Source organism: Macrobrachium rosenbergii, chromosome 14 (assembly GCF_040412425.1).
Source record: "Macrobrachium rosenbergii isolate ZJJX-2024 chromosome 14, ASM4041242v1, whole genome shotgun sequence".
In the NCBI taxonomy this organism is placed as follows: Eukaryota; Metazoa; Arthropoda; class Malacostraca; order Decapoda; family Palaemonidae; genus Macrobrachium; species Macrobrachium rosenbergii.
Genome location: NC_089754.1, coordinates 45,276,265 through 45,298,169, shown reverse-complemented (window position 1 = coordinate 45,298,169; position 21,905 = coordinate 45,276,265). Strand labels below are relative to the sequence as shown.

The window sequence follows — 21,905 nt, the reverse complement described above, 5'->3', positions numbered from 1 at the left end:
AAGTTTTGAGGTGCTAACTTGCTACAAATAATAATTTATATACTTACTCTAAAGTGAAAGTTACTTTCCCTTACAAATAAACATTTGATTCATATATAAGTAAATTTAGAGGTAAACATTATGCTTGACAAAAAGAAAAAATACACTCAATAAAACATTTGGGAAAAAATACTGGTAGAATACTCTTTGAATTAAGTCTCATGTAGCAAACCATGAATTATGATGCCATACTTATATCATGTCACTGGACTGAAAAGGGCATAATAAATGATGCATATCTGTGCAAAACATGATTTTTTCCTTTGAAAAGCATTTGTTGAAGATATGGTGATTAGTATGCACAGAAATAAGTGTGCATTGTAACCAGCAACATGAAGCTAGTTATGTATGGATTTACAAAATATACTTAAAATATAACTAATCACTGGAGTTGAATCTGGCATGACTACAAACATGGACTAAAATAACAGAAGAAAAGCCTTCTTGAACATAGTTAGAACCAAAACTCTACAAATCAACACTACAGACTAAACAATTCAAGTCACACCCACCAGATTCCAAGAAAGAACATTCCTGCAAACAGCTAATAATAATTTCAAATTTTTTTACAAGGTCTTGATCATAACCAACAGTTTTTCCAACTTGCAAAACCTAGCAAAAATAAGAAACCTTTCCAAGGCTGAAAGTTTTCAATGGATAAAAAAAAAAACCCTAATGTAATTTGAAATTTGAGCATGATGTACATGTATAAAGTAATGTGTAAGTACATTCAAGACTAACCAAACCATAGCTTCATAATGGTAGCAAAATCATTAAATATAACTGCATGGTTTATCAGTTATAAGAACATGGACACTTGAGGAATTGGAAATTACTGTGTCAATCAAAAAGTTATGAACAAATAACATCTACCAATTAAATTTCTTCCTTGCAATGTATATAGATAATATCCCATTAAATTCATGAAAAATATTGAAACAAGGAATTGTAAGGAAGAAAAAGAAACAGCAAAATGTTATCCCCTTAGAAAAATGAAAACATACTATACAGTACTGTAAAAACAGGTATATCATTTGCTTTAAATACACAAATGCTGTTTCATTTAATTTACATTCCACTGCAGGCTTGGCCAATAAAAACATCATCCAATCACAACTCTAAGTACTTTGGCATAATATACAACAGCAGCAGCAGCAGCAGCATTTGAGCGGTGAACAGCCAGCACTGGACAGGTCTGAATGGGACTGGTGAGGCAGGCATCAACTCATCAGCACAGTTACAGGACAGCAGCATTATTAATAGTAAAATATGTACTGCATCATTACTGTACACTACATTATTTGAACTTGCACAACAAATAATTGCACAATCTACTGTACAAGTTTTATAACAGAAAACAAATAATTTGTGACATTACATATTTACAATTAGGTGGACATATCCCACTAGGTATTTATTTTCAATGCTCTTGAAAACCTTGTATGCACAACAGATTCATACGCACATTAATTTGTTTTCATGCATTCATCTACCAACCATCACTACCAACCCACAAATTCCTGCTAATTTCATTTATAGTATTTCACTTTCTGCACAACAACTTTTCTGATTCTAATCCACAGTTACCATGAGACAGCCAACATGTCAGTTATACAGTCAATGGTGAGTAATATAATTATATTACCCAACTATATATTTTAGGTTCTTTTTTATTCATTGTTAAAAACATAAAAAGTTGAATATCTGTTGAGAGTACCAGACTTTCCTTAGTGCTGACAGCACTAGTATTCAACCAGCACTGAGATCATTAATACTGTTTTTACAGCTGAGGGAGGAAAATTATGTAAAAGTTCACACTAACACCTTCCAAAAGATAAGATATTCAAAGAAGGAAAAATTTTAATTATCACTAAATGAAATATAGACATGACATCTCAGGATATGCTTAGGCAACAGCTTATGACTTATGACAAAAGCAAAGTTTCTCAAAAAATTACTTATATAGAATTGTAAATCACACATTAAGTACTGCACCCAGCGAAATAATAACTTCTAAAACAAATCTTGAGCTTCTTCCGGTCAAAAATAAATGCATCAATGGTTTCAAATGCAAAGCAGAAGTGGGAATGACATACTATTAACATAAGACCAAAGCCACCAACCTAACAGGTAGGCCCAGTCTATACATTGTGTGGCAACAAAGCAATAAATGGTCATGAATTGGTGACCTTAATTCAGATATATTAATACAGTAGCCTTACTAAGTCTCCTTAAAATGCTCATGGGATATCATTGTATTCTGTTGCCTCTTCTGCCCATTATATGTGAACTTGTCAAAAATAATGTAAAGTACCTCAAAAAACACATTATGTACACAAACTGTATTATATCAAAGTTAATGACAGTAGCTGAAAGTTCCATTAAACAAAGATATTGATTACTGAATACTCAGGTAAATTTCCATGTACAAGTACAAGTTTTGAAAGGAAGTGACTATTTATATTTTATATGGAATGACTATTCAGGAATAAACATTTTATGCTTCTGTATCATGGCAAAGTGTACTTGAATACATCACTCCAATGACATTCAGCACCTAATGAGACACTATTGAATAAATCTTTCCAAACTGACCTTCATACTGAACCAAGTTTCAACTAGAACCAAGTTTCAACTATTATTCTCCATTATGAATAAATTAAGTATACCTCTGAAAATGAGAAGTTGTTTTTGGGGTTAGTTCAATTTAAAATCAATTTGAATAATGTTCTATACTCGCTCACACATCAGAATCTCAATAATGCAGCTTAAAGATATAAAACTCTACCATCAAGCATTTCAAGCTTGGCTGAGCTGTACAACTGCAAATCCCTCCCTCCCTCCCCTCTTTCCCCCAGTTACACAAGATAGAAATTCACCAAGAATATCCACCTCCTATACAGTTGTGTGTGAGTGAAAAAATATCTTGATTTAGATAGTAGCTATGTTATATGTAGGGTATTATAATTACAGAATTTCTAAATTTGTAGGTACTGAGGACATGGTTGCTTGTGAGTCTCCACACACACATAATCTATGCTCTATGAAGTCATACTTAACAATATACAATAAATTTTAACATAGAATAATCTGATCTTGTAAAATAACAACCAACAAACAGTTAAAAGACAACTATACACAGGAACTACAGAAAGTATATTACATTACTCAAAACCTCCTCGCTATGCTATTCCTGTTATCACCCCTCAAAACTATCTATCGCCTGCGCTTTGATGCACAAACAATGCAGCATTCTATTTTCCCTATCTCTTCCTACAAGAACTAGAATATAGGAACTTGCAATCATGGATAAATAGGATAACTGAGCACACTTGAAGGCAGATGTGTGTTTTCACAGGCTCAAGTTACCAGATACCTAATGAGCTTACAACATCCATTCCTCCTCTTGAAGAAAGTCCAAAAGGCATTTCAGGCCCTGCCACAATTTGTTTCTACTGTACATGGTATTCTCATTCAAGTACACAAGACTTAACTATGCCATGCCAAACTTTAGTGAATGCACGGTCACTATATGAAGTAGCGAAATATCACGCATTTTATGTCATATCGAAAAATATTTTGATATTACAAGAGTGGGATTTCACATGAATTTACTGGCTGGGCCAGAACTGCCAGGAAAATTTCCTTAGCCAAAATTACTCAATTTCTCACTAATTTAGTAGAAAATATGTTGAACAATAACCTGGAAATATCCAATTTTAAGCAGATAATTACAGATTAGTACAACTGGAATGAAGTTTGGCATTTTCATTTTGAGTGAAATTTACTTCCTTGAGAGTGAATTTTTGATATGTTCAGAATATTACACATATTGACTCAAAATTCAGTAAGCACTCATCATCATAGAAGACATCGTAGTAAAATATAAAGCACTGTAAACTCCTTTTGAAAAGATAAAACTCCTTAATGCATAATTCAAGCTACTACACTGCATCAACAAATAACTGCATCATCTCAAAAGCATTAGAACATCCTGAACTCGAGTACTTAGTTTTGAAGAACTCAACTTTACGGAAATCATGAAAGAAATGATTAAAAACAGTATTTTTTAAGTCTGTGAGCCCTACCTTAAACAGTATAAAAATTATTTCCTTAAAGACAAAGTAAATTGTTCCTACATGTTAATACTGAATTTTATGCAATATCATGATGGCCCAAATGCAATTCCTAATAACTTTCATAATAGACAAGACAAATCATTAATTAATATTCCTTAATAACTATATCTGATAAAGTTGGCAATTGACACAATACTCATACTGTATGGAACTCAACAAATTATGGTATATACACAAAACCAAACTTAATCCCAGTTTCACTTCTTTATACCAATTTTTGCAAACTAAAAAACCATTAGTAAATCAACTAGAAATGAAAACAAAATTATTAGAACAGTGAATATTACAAATTTAGAAGGGTTTAGCAACTTCACAAAACCACACAATGCAAATATTCCAAACTAAATCTTCAATATTATGAAAACACTTTTTTATGAATGGAGAGAGAGAGAGAGAGAGAGAGAGAGAGAGAGAGAGAGAGAGAGAGAGAGAGAGAGAGAGAGAGAGAGAGAGAGAGATTATGTTGCTAATGAAAAGTATATCCAAATTCCACAGGGGCAAATCCTAAAAATCTTGTAACTCCTAATACAAGTAGTTCTCAAGAGTTCCCATTCCAATGAACCAAACTCGTCTTTTCACACTCTGTCATCCAAGTACCATACAATATGAATACAGTTTCTCTAGTGTGTATGTAAAGCAAAAAGTACATCAGAAAACTTAACTAAAATGGATTAAGTAAAAAATATGAGCCCATTTGTCTTACCACTGCACAACTAACAGGAAAGTGACAAAAGAAAGTGTATGCTGAAATGTGCACGGAAGTGGTAGGCAGGTCAAATAGACAAAATCAATTCCTTATGACAGTTCATCCTAAAGGTATGCAACAATGCTTTTGACATGAAGGAAGATAGTAATTACCAATCCATGAATTTATTCCTTTCCCCTAAAAGAAATTCTGCAGACATTTAAAAAAAAAATAGTTTTGTATCAAGTGATGTGTAGTTTTTGCTGATAACATAATTAAAACAAGTCAGTGAAAGCTATTGCAAGAACAGCTAATTATCTAAGAACAAAAACAATGAAGATCCACAAAGCTAAAGTACTGGTGAGCTACAGAAAACACTTCAAGAAAAAGCCAGTTACATGCGTCTCAATGATGATAAAATACGACTGTTTTATGACCTCCTAAGACTGCCCTTTTCTTTTAAACTGTTTATATTTATTACGTCAACAGCAGACTTATTTGTATTTGTTTCCAATTGATGCTCTATACAATTCAAATTGTATTTTTTGATGGCAGAAAGGTCTTAAGAATTCAAGACCAAACTTTTTAGTAATAATACCTGACTAATTGAAGGTACTTATCAATCATAAAAGAGGAGGTCAATAAAATGGACGTAAATAAATAACTAAGGCAAAAGAAACCATACTAAGACCTAGGTCGGTTAACCTTTTCCAGCATTCTGGAAGAATCTATAAAAGCTTCAGCAATGCAGAAATCCTTCAAAACTTTTATACATGACACAACTTTAAACCCTTCGACTATGCACCTGACAAACTGTATTGCTTTGTTCAAAAATCCTATTTATAACAGGCAAACCTTGGTACTCAGTAATTCACTTGCAGTACTGATGAATATCTGACTCTTGAGCACAGCCAGAAAAATGCTACCTGACATTGTTAGTAACAATTAGCTAGTGCCTGCTTATATTTTTCTATCGTTTTCAAATTCTCCTTGTAATTACATTAGCTATAAAAATTCTAAAGATGACTTCATTGGCCTTTCCTAGTGCCAAACGAACAAAGTTGCCACAGAATATCATTTGGGTTTTGTAAGTGTAACTATACTAATCTAATCTCCCAGAGAACAACTTCTCATTATTACCACTGCCAACCATTGAAGGATATTTCCAGAAATCACTCCAACATCCATTCACTGTTTTAAAGGCAAACACAACTGTGCCATTAAAGCACTTATATAACTATGTCACACATACTTTACATGCAAACATACGTATACAACCAAAATTCTAAAACAAAATCTTTGTACCTTGATGTGTTAGTGGGGTCACTTAAAAGAATAAACACTAAGTGTTTGAGTTACAGGAAAATACTGTTTCTAGATTTCTGTTCTATTGGGGAGAGCTCAAGCAAGGGATGGGAGAGCTCAACAGACCCAGATATTTTCAGAGCTGGGATTAACACAAAATTTTCTATTCTCTGTTTATAAAAACAAACTCACACATCTTCTAGTCACATTATTATCAAACCGTAGTCAATAGCTATTTACATAAAATTATGTTTTATCGTCTAAAAAGATTTAGCTTCAAAAACTGGCATTTTGCTCAGCAGCAAAAGCAATGAGTCACTGTAGAGACGCAAACCATTTGTCAGACCAAATAGTGTCATCATCACACGCTCTTACCACTCACATCCAAGGGGGTAGGGGGTACACTGAGACTTCTCTTGAAAGCAACCGTCAAGTTGTAGCATCTACAAGAAGCACTTGGTGCAATGAGTTAATGCACAGCAAGCGGCTGAAACAAGCCTCGACATACCCCTGAGACCAATAACGGTGGCCAGTACTAACTTGTAAAGCCACAGCCACACACACTACTCACTACAACCCTGTGGAAGAACAATGCAAGTCTGAGATACAAAATCCTAGCAATTTAATACATATTTTGAAATAAGCTGCCTCAAACTTTACATGCTTTATCAGTGGCAGTGTAAGCTGAAAACTGCTGACACAATACTAAGTATATATATATATATATATATATATATATATATATATATATATATATATATATATATATATATATATATATATATATATATAAAAAGTAAAAATATGACTTTAGGAGGAATAAAAAAAAAAAAAAAAAAAAACTCAAATGTTTGACATTTTATCAACAGTTTATGCCACAAAATATTACTTATAGATAGCCCATTACTAAGGACTTTGAAAGCCCAGACCTTTCAATTTCCCATAAGAAAAATAAATCACTGTAACACTGAGCGAGTGTGTTGGATACGAGTCAGCTCCAACTCACAGCTTCATTCCTTCATGTAGGAGTCAGCTCCACCTCACAGCTTCATTCCTTCATGTCTTCTGAATCATGAGCTGTGAAAAAGTAGGGCTGGGAGAGTGGCATCCCTAATGTAAGGAATGGGTCCACATTAAACGGTTTTCTTTTTAACAAATTACGCATGTTTCACAACAAATCCATTATGAATGGCCTGAATAGCAGTTTGGGAGGAAAAGATTGAGTTGTTCAAGGTCGTAAGCTGGTTGTGAATGTATGTATATGACTAAGAGCTATTTAAAGTAAAAAATCATGGAAACTGCAATCATCATAGGTCAATAAAATGACTAAATGAGAAGACCTGAACTCAAAGGGCACGAGGACCATCATCTGTTACAAACGCATAAAAAAATGTAGCAGTAATGAACATTATAAACCACAAGAGAGATGTAGTACTAAACATCTTTGGAAAATTATTTGAACAGAAGGACTAAGTTGTGAGCTTCCTCTAAAGAAGGGACCAGTGGTCATTCTGTCCATAACATATTCCAACAAAAAAAGTCCAATACTATGACAGCCTCATCCCTTGGACAGAAAAGCAGACAATGCTTGGCACCTTCCTATGCATAGTATGAAGGCATAGACAACATCAAGAATGGTAAAGTCTTCATGTGAATCACTGTTTGAGTAGTACTACTGCCAAAAATGGCAAGGACAAGAAGGCCCTCAAAGTGGTAACACATTAATCAATCCACATTTAGAGGATGCTTTCCTTGCACTTTTTTTTTCTTCTCAACTTAAGCCCTACCTGGGGTTGCTGTTTTTAATGAGACTCTTCCAAAAGTTTCTAGCTTGTGTCATCACTTTCTCTATTCCATTCTCTCTTACATCATCTCCAATGAAGTCTCTCCATCTTCTCTAAGGCCTGCCTCTCCTTCCTGCTCAATTTCCCTTCTTGTCACCCCAACAGGGAATCTCTTGTAGCAGCAGCAGTGTGTGCCTGACACAACCCCACAATTATTCCATCTGGCTTGAATTCAATGGTTAACCTCTTTATTCACCACCTACTGCATCTATCATTGAGTCTAAATACTTAACTATTAATGTTAACTTCTGAATATGCAATGGCTAGTTAATTTTTCCTAGACTAGCAGGAATCCTGACATCTCCAGGATATATAAAAGAATTGTAAAAACTTCCCAGGACTTGAGAATAAAAGGAAAGCAGGGAAATTCCCCAAACCATAACTACCAGTAAAGGATGGATCTGTAATGGATTCTTGAGGAAATGTACAAAAAGGATGACTGCACATGGAAAACATTCTTAGGGCAAAACAGATGAGAATGAACAATCACCTTTTGATGAAGTCAGCTGGTGACTACAACATTAATTGATCAAAGAACAAGAGACCTAGCATGAATGCAAGTTCAAATATAGGTTAATGGCTCCTTAGGAATCTGAATGATACGTCCATTACCACTGAACAGAAAGCGGGATAGAACAGCAAGCCCATGAACTGCCAAGTGCGGGTCAGCAAGAGTATGCAACCCATGTGCAGGGAACTGAGCAGCAACTGAAAGGTTAATCACGTACCCTTGTGCTCTTTTCTAGTCCCTGTTGATTCTACAGCTATTGAGTTTGTGCTCAGACAAAGATGGCTAAGTAAATTGCACGGTTAAACTAAAGTTTTGGGTTAAACTAGCATTATGCTAAAATATGGGATGTAAACCTTCTGCATTTGGTCCCTTTCCACCATCCCCATAGATGTATTATTGTAGTGTGAATATCTGAGATTTTACTCAAGAAAAAATTAGTCATTTTTTAATAAGTAAGCAACTGGAAAAAATAAATGACATAACCAAATTTAGCTACTAAGGAAATATTGCTAAAATTTACCCTTGAAATCAACAAAACATTAAGTAACACTAGAATCCAAGGTACTAATCAGCTGCCCTATTAAAGTAAACCTCTATGGCTACCAAAGACTGAATAAATGGCACTTGAATATACCTGAGTGCTACCATAAACGATGAAGGTGTAGATTTCGGGATAGAACTGAACGCACATCTGCTGTGAAACGCAGTGCATCCAGAACAGGCAGTAGGTTGAGCAAAGACGTGTCCAGGGGATCACTGAACCACGACTTGATCGGTACTGCATTATCTGAAAGATACAAAAAAAAAAAAAAAAAACTAAATTCTTCTGATTTTAAAATTTCACTTCCAATTTTGTCACCTAAATTTACATCCTACCCTTCAGAGTAGCAGAAGTTCTGATGGGCAAAACCATTTAAAATTATATGTAAATGTTTTTCTCTATAAATGCAGTAAATCACTAATTCCAATTTTACTGTTCTCTCCTCATTTACTCTGAATCTAAGATGACCAATTGTGGCAAATACTGCAGAGTGGAGGATCAAGTACTCAAAGCTTAACCCACTACCTCATCCACAGCCTAAGGCTACATGCATTTGTGGCTTCCTGTGCTAATTGAATCTTTCTTGTGGGTGGGACTCGATGTAGTGTTTTCATTATATATACTGTAATTGTAATTTTCTTACTTCCTTTTTTCCCCTAACATTCTTAGTTCTTTTTCCTCTTGATTTGCTCTCTATTACATTGGATTACAAAAGTTTAACCAGACCAAGATGCCTTTTTCTTCTTCAAAACTGAATATAGCGCACAACATGACACTTCCATACTAGCCCTTTATCTCATTTCTTAAGAACACAATGAATATACAGTACATGATCTAAGCCTCTTCAATCTCTGCTTTCATGGAGAAAAATGCTTGAACTTGCTTTTTTGAGACCTGCATCTACTGATAGACAATATTTCATATAATCCAGATACATCTACTAAATGCCGTAATAAGTTTCCATAAATTCTAAAACAGACTAAAATAAGTATTTCCTTATCAAAATAAGAATGGTATCACTCATCTACTAGTTTATATCAGGTATTCCTATTACATGTAATAAACTATTTTCACTCTCATGTCTTGTACATCATCTCCTTGAATTTTTGTTGGATTGACATTTCCAGTTACATCATCTCTCCAGGAATTTCTGGACCTTCCTACTGATTTCATTTTACTACTGTTATTCCTAATACTTTTCATACTAACTTTGTTATGCTTCATGACACCACGTAAATCATTTTGATATTAAGTATTTCTCCACCTTTGGACACCATAAATGTACAATTTCAAATATTACCCAGTGACAAAAAATATAACAGTATTTGATCAAATAATTGCACATAATATAAGTCTCTTACCAGGATACTGTCTATAAGCACCAGGTGAATTATCTAATATAAATATAGAGGCCAAGTCTGGACAGATGGCAGCCAGATCCTTTGTGTAGCTGCCATAGTCTAGAGTACAGTGCTGACGGTAATAGCGTCTCCGAAGTATACCCCGGCCCCCATCCAGCTTATCTGCTACTGCAGCCCCATATATTTCCATACTGGCTGTAAACACCACTAAGTCATACCACTGGGAAACCTGAAAAAAAGGTCTCATATTACTTTGAAAAATGTTCTAAACCACCCTCATACATTTTCATAAAGATAAAGCTACATTTCCAAATTGCAACTCAACTTGTACTACAAATATTCTTTAAGCATTTCAGCTAAAGTCTTCCAAACTTACTTTCGTCATGTCCAATCTTACAAGGAAACGTTACAATAAATAGCAGTTTTTTAACCATGCTAATACTGCAAAAGACCCAGTATCTCAAATCACTTCTATGTTAACTTTCCAACAAAATGGTAAGTGAGACTGGAAAATATTAACTACCAAATAGGTATGGATTAAGAAAAGCAGAAGTGGGTGTTGCAACACACAAAGGATGGGGGGAAGGGAGGACTGCAATCTCTTATAGGCAGTTACTTTTCTGAAGAAATCAATTCACTGAATACAAATTAAAACTTTTTAAGTACAGGTACAGTGAACACCCCGTATTCACGGGGGATGTGTCCCACACGCCCCACGAATAGGTCAAATCCGCGAATGCTTAAAACCCCTCTAAAAACACTTAGAACCGCCCATTTTTATAGCTTAAACCAAGAAAAACCCTGTAAAAATGCTTATACCTGAGTATTTTAATAGTTTTATCACAAAAAGTGCATTTATTCATGAAAATTATATGAAAATACAGTAATTAGTGAATATTTCTCAGTGAAAAATACCGCGAATGGGCGAATTTTCCGTGAATGATGGCTAGATATGTTCCACAGAGAAACCCGTGACTGCGTGAGTCCACGAACCATGAGAACGCGAATACGGGGGGTTTACTGTATGTTCCTGATAAGTATAAATCTATTTCTCTTGACTGTCAAGGTGAGACAAATGCATTCTTTTTCTGTGTTGCAAACAATGACAATAACAGAAGTCCAGCTATGTTAAGGTGTTGTGACAATCACAAAACTAAAGCAATAAGCAGCAGCTTGTGTAAAAATTTATGCTTAGCTTAAATTAGTATACAACAAAAATGTGTATTTATCAAAATCACAGAATTTAAATATTCTAATTGTGGTCTTTTTGACATGGCAGTTTACCAATGATTAAGTCAAATTTGTCATTTACTGTATAGCATTCATAATTACAACTAACCTATCTTCCACTACTGTTGCTTAGTCTCCCTTAACCAGGCTGCAACACCAAGGCAAAATTCCTATGCAGCATAGACACTGTTCTTATGTACAACTTGTATACATGTACTGTATAACACAACTGAGTCATTTATTTTAATTCTAGTCACTATGTTATACGCTGATACACAACATAAACTAATATCCCATCTTTACTTTAACAAAATCTATACAGTAAAGTTCTGAAATTACGATGAGTTTGCCTTTAAATTCTCCAAAATGTTGCAATGAATTTACTGAATGGATAAAAATAATATTCTTTTTACGATGAGTTTGCCTTTAAATTCTCCAAAATGTTGCAATGAATTTACTGAATGGATAAAAATAATATTCTTTTCTTCAGATTAATACACATTTTAGCATTTTCAACATGACACAATCTATGTTTTTAAAATTGATAAAAGGCCATGTAAAAAAGACAGACCTTCATTCATGACTTCTAATATCTCACCACAACGAAAATCAATGATAAACTGACAGAATGGATGAAAAGTTTAAACACTATCTTGATTATCTCACAAACAGTCAGTAGCTAAAAACATGATCTAATTGTCGCGACGTACTATGGGAAAAATCATGAGGCATTATGGAATACCGGAGAAGTTTGTGACAGTTATCATGAACATGCATGAGGGCACATCTTGTAAAGTGATGGTTGATGGGTCTTTGAGTGATCCATTTGAAGTAGTCTGGTGTGATTCAGGGTGGCATTCTGTCTCCTCTGTTGTGTGTATTGGTTGTTGATTACATTATGAGAAGGATTAAAAGAGAAACAGAAGCAGGTATACTCTGGGGAGAAAATGTGAAACTTCTCGACTTGGATTATGCTGATGATATGGTTTTGATATGTGAGGGACCAGAAAAGATGCAGCGTGTTGGATTGTCTAGTGAGTGAAGGTCAAAAGGTTGGTTTGGTTATTATATAATAGTGGAAAACTGAAATCATGAATATGAATATTGAAAATGCACAAGATTGTTTAATTGAAGGTATGGTTGTAAATCAAGTGGATAAGTTTAAATATTTAGGCACTTATTTAGACAAGGATGGTTCTCTGCACACACAATTTATGGAAAGATTAAAAAAGGCTCATCAGGCAATGGGAATGCTTAAAAATATTTGGAATAATAGCAATTTTTCTGTGTATACAAAAACCAAAATTTATAAGGTAATGGTTAGGAGTATTTTGATTTATGGGCATGAGTCATGGTATAGTACAGTGACTTCGGATAATAAATTCTTAGCATTTGAAAATAAGGTGCTCAGAAGAATATTAGGAATTAATTGGAGGGATAAGATATCAAATAACAGAATTAGAAAAGTAACAGGGTTGCAGCTGGTCAATGAGTATGTTAGATTCTCATGCTGGAAGTGGCTAGGCCATGTGTATAGAAGACAGGGAATAGTACAAGATACACCGGGGTGGGTTGCCCTTGGTAGAAGAGGTAGAGGTAGGCTAAAGGAGAGGTGGTGAAGGACAATGAGGCAGGAAGCAGGAGAAGAGTGTTGGGGAGATCTTGAGGAGTTAGCCCAGGTCAGAAAATGGAGGCGTGAGTTCATCAAGGTCCTATGAATCCCCGTGGGTACCACAGGAAATGACTGATTGATGGAATTGCTTGTCAATTACAAGAGCAGATATTGCCAAAACATGGCTTGCACACATGTACAAGAATTTAAAAGCCCTGGTAAATACTTACAATGTCTAAGAAAAAGTCAACATGAGGCCTTTTGTGCACGAAGAAGCGTACTGGATGTCGGTCAATGGTTACTTTTAGCACAAAATCTGGAGGTGTGCCTGGCTTCACCATCTGACGTATAACACCATCATGATGAGAATGAATTAGCGTCTCATCTAAATCTAAAACCAGTACTTTCCTTTTCACTAAACCTGTTGGAAGTAAAAATTTTGGAAATAAATTCTGTGCTACTTATTAAATAAGCTACATTTCCAAAGTTTACTGAAAAATACAAAACTACAGAAAGTGCATAGGCACAAAGGAAGCAAAGCAAAATATTAAGGGATACTTAATGAGTTTGACCGATTCTTTTCCTATTATAGTATAATAAAAAAAACACTCCTGGTTCACAAGAAATATATTGTATATATAAAAAAAAAAAGAGGAATACGTCATGTACCCTTCTACTACCACCCTGGCCATGAGATACATTATTTATGATGTCTCTCAAGGCCACAACAGAACCTAATGCTTTGACTGGTTGCTGTTTTGTAAGGTGAAATCAGTAAGCCAATAATCAGGCAGTATACAAGTGCCATAGCCAGGATACCAAGATACCTCAAATACATGGCAGGGTGCCAATTTTGAAGAAGGCCAAGATCATGAGTTTTTGGGTTCTGCTGGCAAAGCTATGTTAATAAAATGACTTGAAAATTTTGCTACCCCTTGCTCAAGTACTTGAATATCAACCTGATCATAAGTTGCACTTGTAAACTTGTCATGATTTTTTCCTTACAGACAGTCTATAATAAAGCAATGGCCCACATGGTGACATCATGTATGTTGTAAGGGATAAGGGGAATCATATTACTGAATTGACAAGTTTTGAATATGAGTACAAAAGAATGCCTCTTTATACCATTAACACTTCAGTTTAACAATCTTTCGTGAAATGTTTTAATACTTTGAGTTGTTTTGAAACACCAAACTTTCTTTAGTAAATTTTAACAATATACATAGACCATCATTTATCCAATATCTGACAGTTCAAAGTTGTATTGGCAAAAGATAAGTTTCACGGCTGGACACAAGTCAACAAGGAATTCTATGACATCACAATACTGTTCACTATTTATACTTCACTTTCAAGCTTAGTTTTGTCACTTAAATACTGACCTAGATTTGTGTTCAAGTACAAAACATGCAACATTTTTGGTGCTGAGATTATAGTATGTATCAACTTTGGAATAAGTTAGGATTATAGTATGTATCAACTTTGGAATAAGTTCAAATGAGCAGCACAAAATGAAGATAATTTCCAATTTTCCCAGGTATAAAAACCTGAAGTCTTTTACATGGATATACCTTTGCCAAAAGTTGGTTAATTGTTGAAGGCTGGTAAAAAATCACTTGACTAATGCCAAGTGTTGGGGTGGTTTGAGATGGGTGAAAGATTTCAGGTTTGTAGGCCTAGGAAAATGGAAAATCGTCAATTTGCACCTTCGTCTTTTATGTGGAAGCTTAGCTCTTAGGTGGGAGGTTTGCCCTAAATACAAATACTGTTCTTTCCACTTGGAAATGGCAGCTTATCAATCACATACATGACTGGGCTCTTTGCAAGAGTTAGACTTTCTTGTATCTTTGCTCTATGATATGAAGAGGAACCTCGTTCTTACATTTGGGGTGAGGATGTGAGGTCTGAGGGGAACAACATTATCACAGTTAAACCCAAAATTTACATTGCTTTATTACTCTGGGCATTGTTAAAAGGGAGATGGAAGGAGACACAACTACAGTCAGACAAAGGTACTGTGTCATGTAACTCACATAGGCTACATCTGGCAAGACTACCATGTACACAGCTACTGACAACTGAAAAAAAAAAAAAAAAAAAAAAGAGAGAGAGAGAGAGAGAGAGAGAGAGAGATATTTCACCAAAGGTACACTCATAATAAAAGAAAAAGGTTTGTTTTCTCGTAGGTACAAATTCAATTTAAACTTATGAATGATAAAAATGAGGTGGTCCTTTAGAGTGAACTTATTAAACATATGGAAATTCCTACAAGATAAACCCAAGACTTTACCAATACAATACTGCTCAAAGATGCCAGTTACTAGAATAACAAAACTGCAAATGACAAAACTTACAGATGACATAAACAGTACACTATATCAATTTGATCATAACTAAAAAGAGGACAGACTTACTAAGCCGATGCTTTGAAAGTGGCGACAATGGAAGGACCTCATACTTGACTGGTTGGTACTGCAAAACCTGAAAATTTACAATATTTAAAAGAAATCACCCATGATCAAAACAAAACATTCTGGAACACGTAAACTGAAAACATTATTAAATAAGCATTTCTATTCAACACACAAATCTTCTATACCACAAAATTCCAACTTCTCCTTGTCATCAGAAGTCTGTATAAAACAGCACTAGAATAATGGATTATAATAATGAAAAAATCTGGTTTTTTATCTCATAAATATAGATCAATGTTCATATGCTGGCCCACTCATGTAACCATATAATTAGTGAATTTAAATGACCTTATGACTGATGCTAGATAGACGTCTACAGGCAGAATAAGACCTGATGAAAACACTTTTTGGTTTCTCAATGAGTTTACAAATAAGAAAAATTTTGCTATCTGTTTTGACCACATCTTCAGCACTAGTACATATTGATTCTTCAACTTAGAAACACACTTGTTGTTTCTGTCTGTTTCCGAGAAGAGTAACGGCTCAAACTAATCAAGCTATTGTACAATAGGCCTATATGAGTCTTGCTTTCTACACAACTAGTCATCCTCTCTAAAGGACTTGAGTGGTACAAAATTATTTGATCAGCCCTTACTATCATTTTTTGAGGGTCTGACATAAGGCCTTGTCAGGCAAACACCCTGCTTAGGACTTTGCTTTCTCTAATGAAAACTATTTCAGTTTCTGTTGTACATAACTGACAAAGCCAAATCTATCGCTTACTCAACCTTTGACTCCTAACTTCTCATTTAACTTTTTGCATCTTCACACACTTACGAAAATTACTCTAAATTTTCACGGACCATTGTTCTTTCTTTCTATGCCATCTTCAGAAGTCCGTTCTCCAATTTGCTTGATCTGTGTGATAGTATGCATGTAGACCTCAATACAGCAGTATTTCTGCATGGGGGTGATGAAATCTGACCCATTTCATTGTTTCCTAGAGTAACCTTTTGGTAAATGTTTGTTCAAACTACCTGCAATGTAGAAATGATTGCCACAGATCCCACAGATCTATCAGTATTTTAGGCTAAACAGTAGTCATGTATCAAAGATAGGTCTATGGATGTAAATTTCTAAACATTGTAGAGATATTAGGACAAAAATATACCAATTTACAAACAAGTTATTCGCGGAAGTAATGAAACGGATCTTTACATGCCAAATCAGTAGGCTTGTGAGTTCATTCACTGAATAACTGAACCTATTAGGCCTACCTGCTTTGTGATTTTTCAGATGCTGCAAGCTAATTAGGGTTACTTTTGATCACATTTTATAACTGATTCATCTCTCAAGAATATCTGAGGCAGCAGTGAAGGTTCACAGACTAAAGTGCCAAGTAATTTCACTAAGAAATGAGAATTAGTCTAAGAATTATATTATTAATTACACTATAACTGGAGTATCTTACATATTTTTTGCAATGAAGCCATATTGGCCTGCTGTCTCCTAAGCCTTACAAATTAGTTTTTTAGATCAAAATTTATTTGTTTTTGGTTTGTAATTTTTTCAACACCAGGTCATAATGTAAAAATTCCACAGAATACATTTGTGTAAAGAAAAAAAAAAGCAGTACACAGCATACTGTATTTAATGGCTTTTCTTAGTCCAATATAATGTAATCTACAGGTATATACAACACACCAGTGGGTTTAGACAAGGCACCAAAGCTCAATCTCAGCAAGCCATATCTTCAAATACAAATATCAAACCTTTGGCTCAGACTATGCTTCCATGATTATGGCATTTACATGGACAGAACTTAAGATAAAAATGTCAGAAAATTGAAACTAAGATAAGTGTTGTGAAAATGACAATACCACCATAGTAACATCCCATCATGGGATCCCTTTAAAGGTATAAAAGCCATACCTTCAGCCTGAAAGACACTCCAAAAAGACTTTGTCATTTGCAACAACAGTTTAAAATAAAACTGATCATAACCCTAATCTGTCGCTCCCTATAAGTTTTCAAGTTCAACATACTGATATCCAAATTTTAATTTTTTTTCATATATGAGCAAGGTTTTAAAAACAATGTTCAAAACTGATATTAATTGTTCATGCGTCAAACATTTTTATAAAATTTTATTTTATACACACTCCAGCAGCATTTTCAAAAACTATAAATGTACTGAATTAAGTATGGTAGCATATGCTTAAATGCAACAGCAATGTGTGATGTCCCAAAAATACTAATTGGGGGCTTGTGTATGTGAACTTACACCACCCTCTGGCTTACACTTGAAAACCACTACCAATTAATCCTTATAGGTAATCTGAGGTTTTGAAATAAATGCATTACCAGTCTCATTTGCATTTTACAGAAAACAAACATGGTTTTTCAAACGTGTTTTTCCCACAAGATAAAAATTATTCACAAAGGAACTGAGCATTTAAAACATAAACATACATCTTCACATTTTAAAATCTCAAGATGATTTTAAGTTTTGTGCAGAAAGGCCTGGTGCCCAAGGTTAGATTAGGTAAATTAAGCTTAATGCAGGAACAGGGAGGTTTAAAACACATCTTCAATCTTACATTTTTGCATTGTTACAGTACCTCCCATAGGAATATTTGCTTGAAACACTGGTTTTTTCAACTTACAACCCCTAAGAAAATGTATTTTCATATATTTTCCACATCTGTAACCAGCTGACTACAAAATTTTTGGGATTTGATGGCTTTTAAAGGAACTGATGCCATTCCTTTTGGATATTTAGATGTGTCCATAAACATACCTAATAATGGCACTACAATTCTAAAAGATTACATTTTAAAATCTCAAGATGATTTTTAAGTTTTGCCCTACTGAGAAAGTATGTAAGACCTGGTGCCCAAGGTTAGATTAGGTAAATTAAGCTTACTGCCTACCATTTCTCTGGTCAGACCTGAAGCCAAAAGTTAGGTTAGGTTAGGGGAAGCAAGGTTAGGTTCAATCCTCCAACAAGCCAGTTCAGCCCTGAGGCCTTATGTTAGGTTAGGCAAGAGAATGTAAGGTTAAGAAGTAACTCTGTTTATTATTGTGTTTTGTGACAATTTATCTTGTGATTCATGAACTTGATCGTTTTTGTTTGTGTCGTTCATTTGTTTTAGTCTTTCCTCAGCATGAAAACCTTAGTTTCACACTAAGAGATACCCATAATTATTATATATGGACTGCATAAGCACAATAATAGGTGGTTACAGTGGTCTGTACTACCAATAACAGTCATAAATGCATAAAACAACATAAACAGTTAAAAAAATATAAAAGTTAACGTAGCTTGGGCTTTTTGGCAAGGAATCAAAGTACCATTAGCCTATATGCTCTTACAGTACTCTAATTCCCTTTTTCACTATGTATGTTTATAAGATTTGGATGATTCTCATCATACGCAATCAAAAAGAAATTTTATGATGAATACTGTTTCAGGTTGAGCGACAGTCTCGCAATATATGTGGTAGCATATATGACTACAGTAGATAATGATAAATACTATTATAAATAGGGTAAATTATGTACACAAACACAAGTTACAATGTCTGCATCATACCAATTGCATGTCTTGGTAAAATTCTTGGACAGGCTATACAATTGTGATAGAAGTCACAGACTACACCCAGATCAAATGACAATGCTGCAATTGACAAGACAGGCTAGCCAAAAGAGAATATATAGCTAGCCTAGCTTAGCCTAAAAGCAGCTAATAAATTTTACATTAATAAACCTAGGCAATCTCAGTATGTTACCAAGACTAGAATCTACTTTCAATTCTATACAGGGAATGTAAGTGTGTTCAGAATAGCTTACATGACGAAGTATTATACAGCCCTTGTCAAATGGCATTCTGGTGTTCAAATAAATACAATGCTATAACCTATGGGTAACCTAATCGGACACCTTAATAGCCCCCAGCCTAACAATCTCTAACCACCTTTCCCATTTAGGCTACACCTATACCTGGGTATATTTAACGGATCCCATACCTAAGGAGTGAAGGGTGGTTAATTTCCCTGCAGGTAAGGTTAGATTAGCCCATCGTACCCTAAGCTTTCCATAGCCAAGGATAACAGCCTAGCCAAGAAAGATTAAAGTAAATTTTGACTCGCCGAGCTTAGCCTAAAAAGCTTATTTAGGTTTTGATTCACTGAGCCTAGAAAGCTTACGTAGGTTTTGACTAACCGAGCCTATAAAGCTTATGTTGGTTTTGACCCAAAGCCTAGAAAGCTTAACATAGGTTTTGCCTCAAAGCCTAGAAAACTTACCTAACATACGTTTTGACTCACTAAGCCTTGAAAGCTTACCCACGTTTTGACTCAAAGCCTGGAAAGCTTACATAGGTTTTGACTCATGGCCTAGAAAGCTTGTAGTTGGTTTTGATTCAAAACCTCATCGAAGACATATAACCTAGATCCTACAAATACCTAGAAAGCTTACGAAGGTACTGACTGACTCAAAGTCTAGAAAGCTTAACGTAGGTTTTGACTCAAACCCTAGAAAGCTTAACGTAGGTTTTGACTCAAAGCCTCAACGAAGCACGATAGATTCTCACCACCCTGGCCTGCTTGCGGAGGACATAGCATACGAAACTCCAAATCTTCTGAGCCAGGAGCAGGAAAGCGCGAAGGCCCATTTGGAGTTGTTTATACATTGGTGACGATTTTTTCCAGGGGAATCTCCACCAGCAGTAGTGTTGACTTCGCCTCCAAGGGCAAAACCTCCTCACGTCATTCTCGAATCAAAACCGGGCGACGCCACCAACAACACACACGCACATTTCACACATAACAGTCCAAATAGCTGCAATTAACTGATCTTTAAGAGAGCAATAATGTCCTGCGATTACTGGAAAACATCGACCCACTTCCTTCTACAGGACGATAATATTGGTGCCGCCAGACTCGCCAAAACACCCGACAGATGGCACCAACAATCAACACAATTCTGCCACCGGAAGGGATTACAGTCACTACAGTTCTTCCTTTTACGAGAGCTTCTTTCTTTCTTGTACGGCTTCTCATCATCTCATCAAGTCCTTTTTATGACTGAAATCTCTTTGAAAACATATACACTAAATGTTTGCTTTGTGTCTCCACTTTTTTTTGTCTTTATTAAAATTTTACGAGTGCTTCCTTCTTTGTACGGCTTCTCATCATTTCATTCTTTTTATGACTGAAATCTCTTTGAAACTTTACACTAAATGTTTGCGTGTCTCTCCACTTTTTTCATGTCTATTGAAGAGAAAAGCGTTGGGAAATGCTTTGAGTCTTTTTGAGGAGTCACGTTCCTCTTTGCGAGTTAAACTGTTGACTGAATCTTGCAGACAAGTTTAACCGCAAACAAACACATTGTGCCTTTTCCTTCTCAGCCACTTTTTTTTTCTTTTCTTTTCTTTTTGAGGACGGTAAGGTTTGGAAAACTTGTATTCCTTTGGTTTTCATGACTAACATCATACAGGAAATTTAACAGAAAAAATATGTTTCGTGCTTAAATCTTCTTATTATTGCTTTTGAAGAGACGCGTGAAATATGGCAGTGATCCTTTTTATTATACATAAAATATGGGCTATATATTTAATCCTTTTCCTATTAAGTTTTTTAAGTGTTTATTTCACCACAATATATTTAATCCTTTTCCCATTTAGTTTTTGAAGTGTTTATTGCACCACAGTATATTTAATCCTTTTCCCATTTAGTTTTTGAAGTGTTTATTGCACCACAGTATATTTAATACTTTTCCCATTTAGTTTTTGAAGTGTTTATTGCACCGCTGTATATTTAATCCTTTTCCCATTTAGTTTTTGAAGTGTTTATTGCACCACAGTATATTTAGAAATTAAATTTTATCAATGACCTACAGTAGATAAACGTCCAATGATTTTATCTGAGTAACTGAATTATACAAAAGTAACTTTAGATATCTATCACCTTTAAATATTCACTAGTATATTACTATGCTTTCACAAACTGTGTTAATAATTCATACGCCAATAACGAGAAAAAGACAGTGACCGAGTCCCTGTTATTGCGCGGGGCCATCCTTTTCTAGACAAATATCTATTTTACTTCACGTATTCACTGCACTTACATAGTGGCATACTTCACGGCATTCCGTTGGGTTTATACAGCCTCGCCTGAAGATTTATTTATTGACTGATTCAACTACAGTACACATTAATG

The 21,905-nt window shown here is 34.9% G+C and overlaps 1 protein-coding gene across 1 annotated transcript; it reads right to left on the bottom strand.

Annotated features, from left to right (window-relative positions):
- Positions 1-3,963: 3,963 nt before the first annotated feature.
- Positions 3,964-20,697, bottom strand: Dd (CTD nuclear envelope phosphatase 1-like protein dullard). The gene is made up of 6 exons (XM_067116742.1): positions 20,279-20,697; positions 15,685-15,751; positions 13,498-13,688; positions 10,426-10,654; positions 9,158-9,310; positions 3,964-6,746 (listed from the first exon to the last, which is right to left on the bottom strand). The coding sequence occupies exons 1-5, from the start codon at positions 20,375-20,377 to the stop codon at positions 9,165-9,167; spliced, it is 732 nt and encodes a 243-aa protein (XP_066972843.1). The 5' UTR covers positions 20,378-20,697; the 3' UTR covers positions 3,964-6,746; positions 9,158-9,164.
- Positions 20,698-21,905: the final 1,208 nt, after the last annotated feature.

Coding starts and splice junctions, on each gene's coding strand:
- Dd (XM_067116742.1), bottom strand. CDS start 20,377: ATGTATAAACAACTCCAAATGGGCCTTCGCGCTTTCCTGCTCCTGGCT. Junction 15,752..20,278: donor TCCGCAAGCAGGCCAGGGTG/GTGAGAATCTAT, acceptor GTAAATTTTCAG/GTTTTGCAGTACCAACCAGT. Junction 9,311..10,425: donor TGCTTATAGACAGTATCCTG/GTAAGAGACTTA, acceptor TGTATCTTTCAG/ATAATGCAGTACCGATCAAG.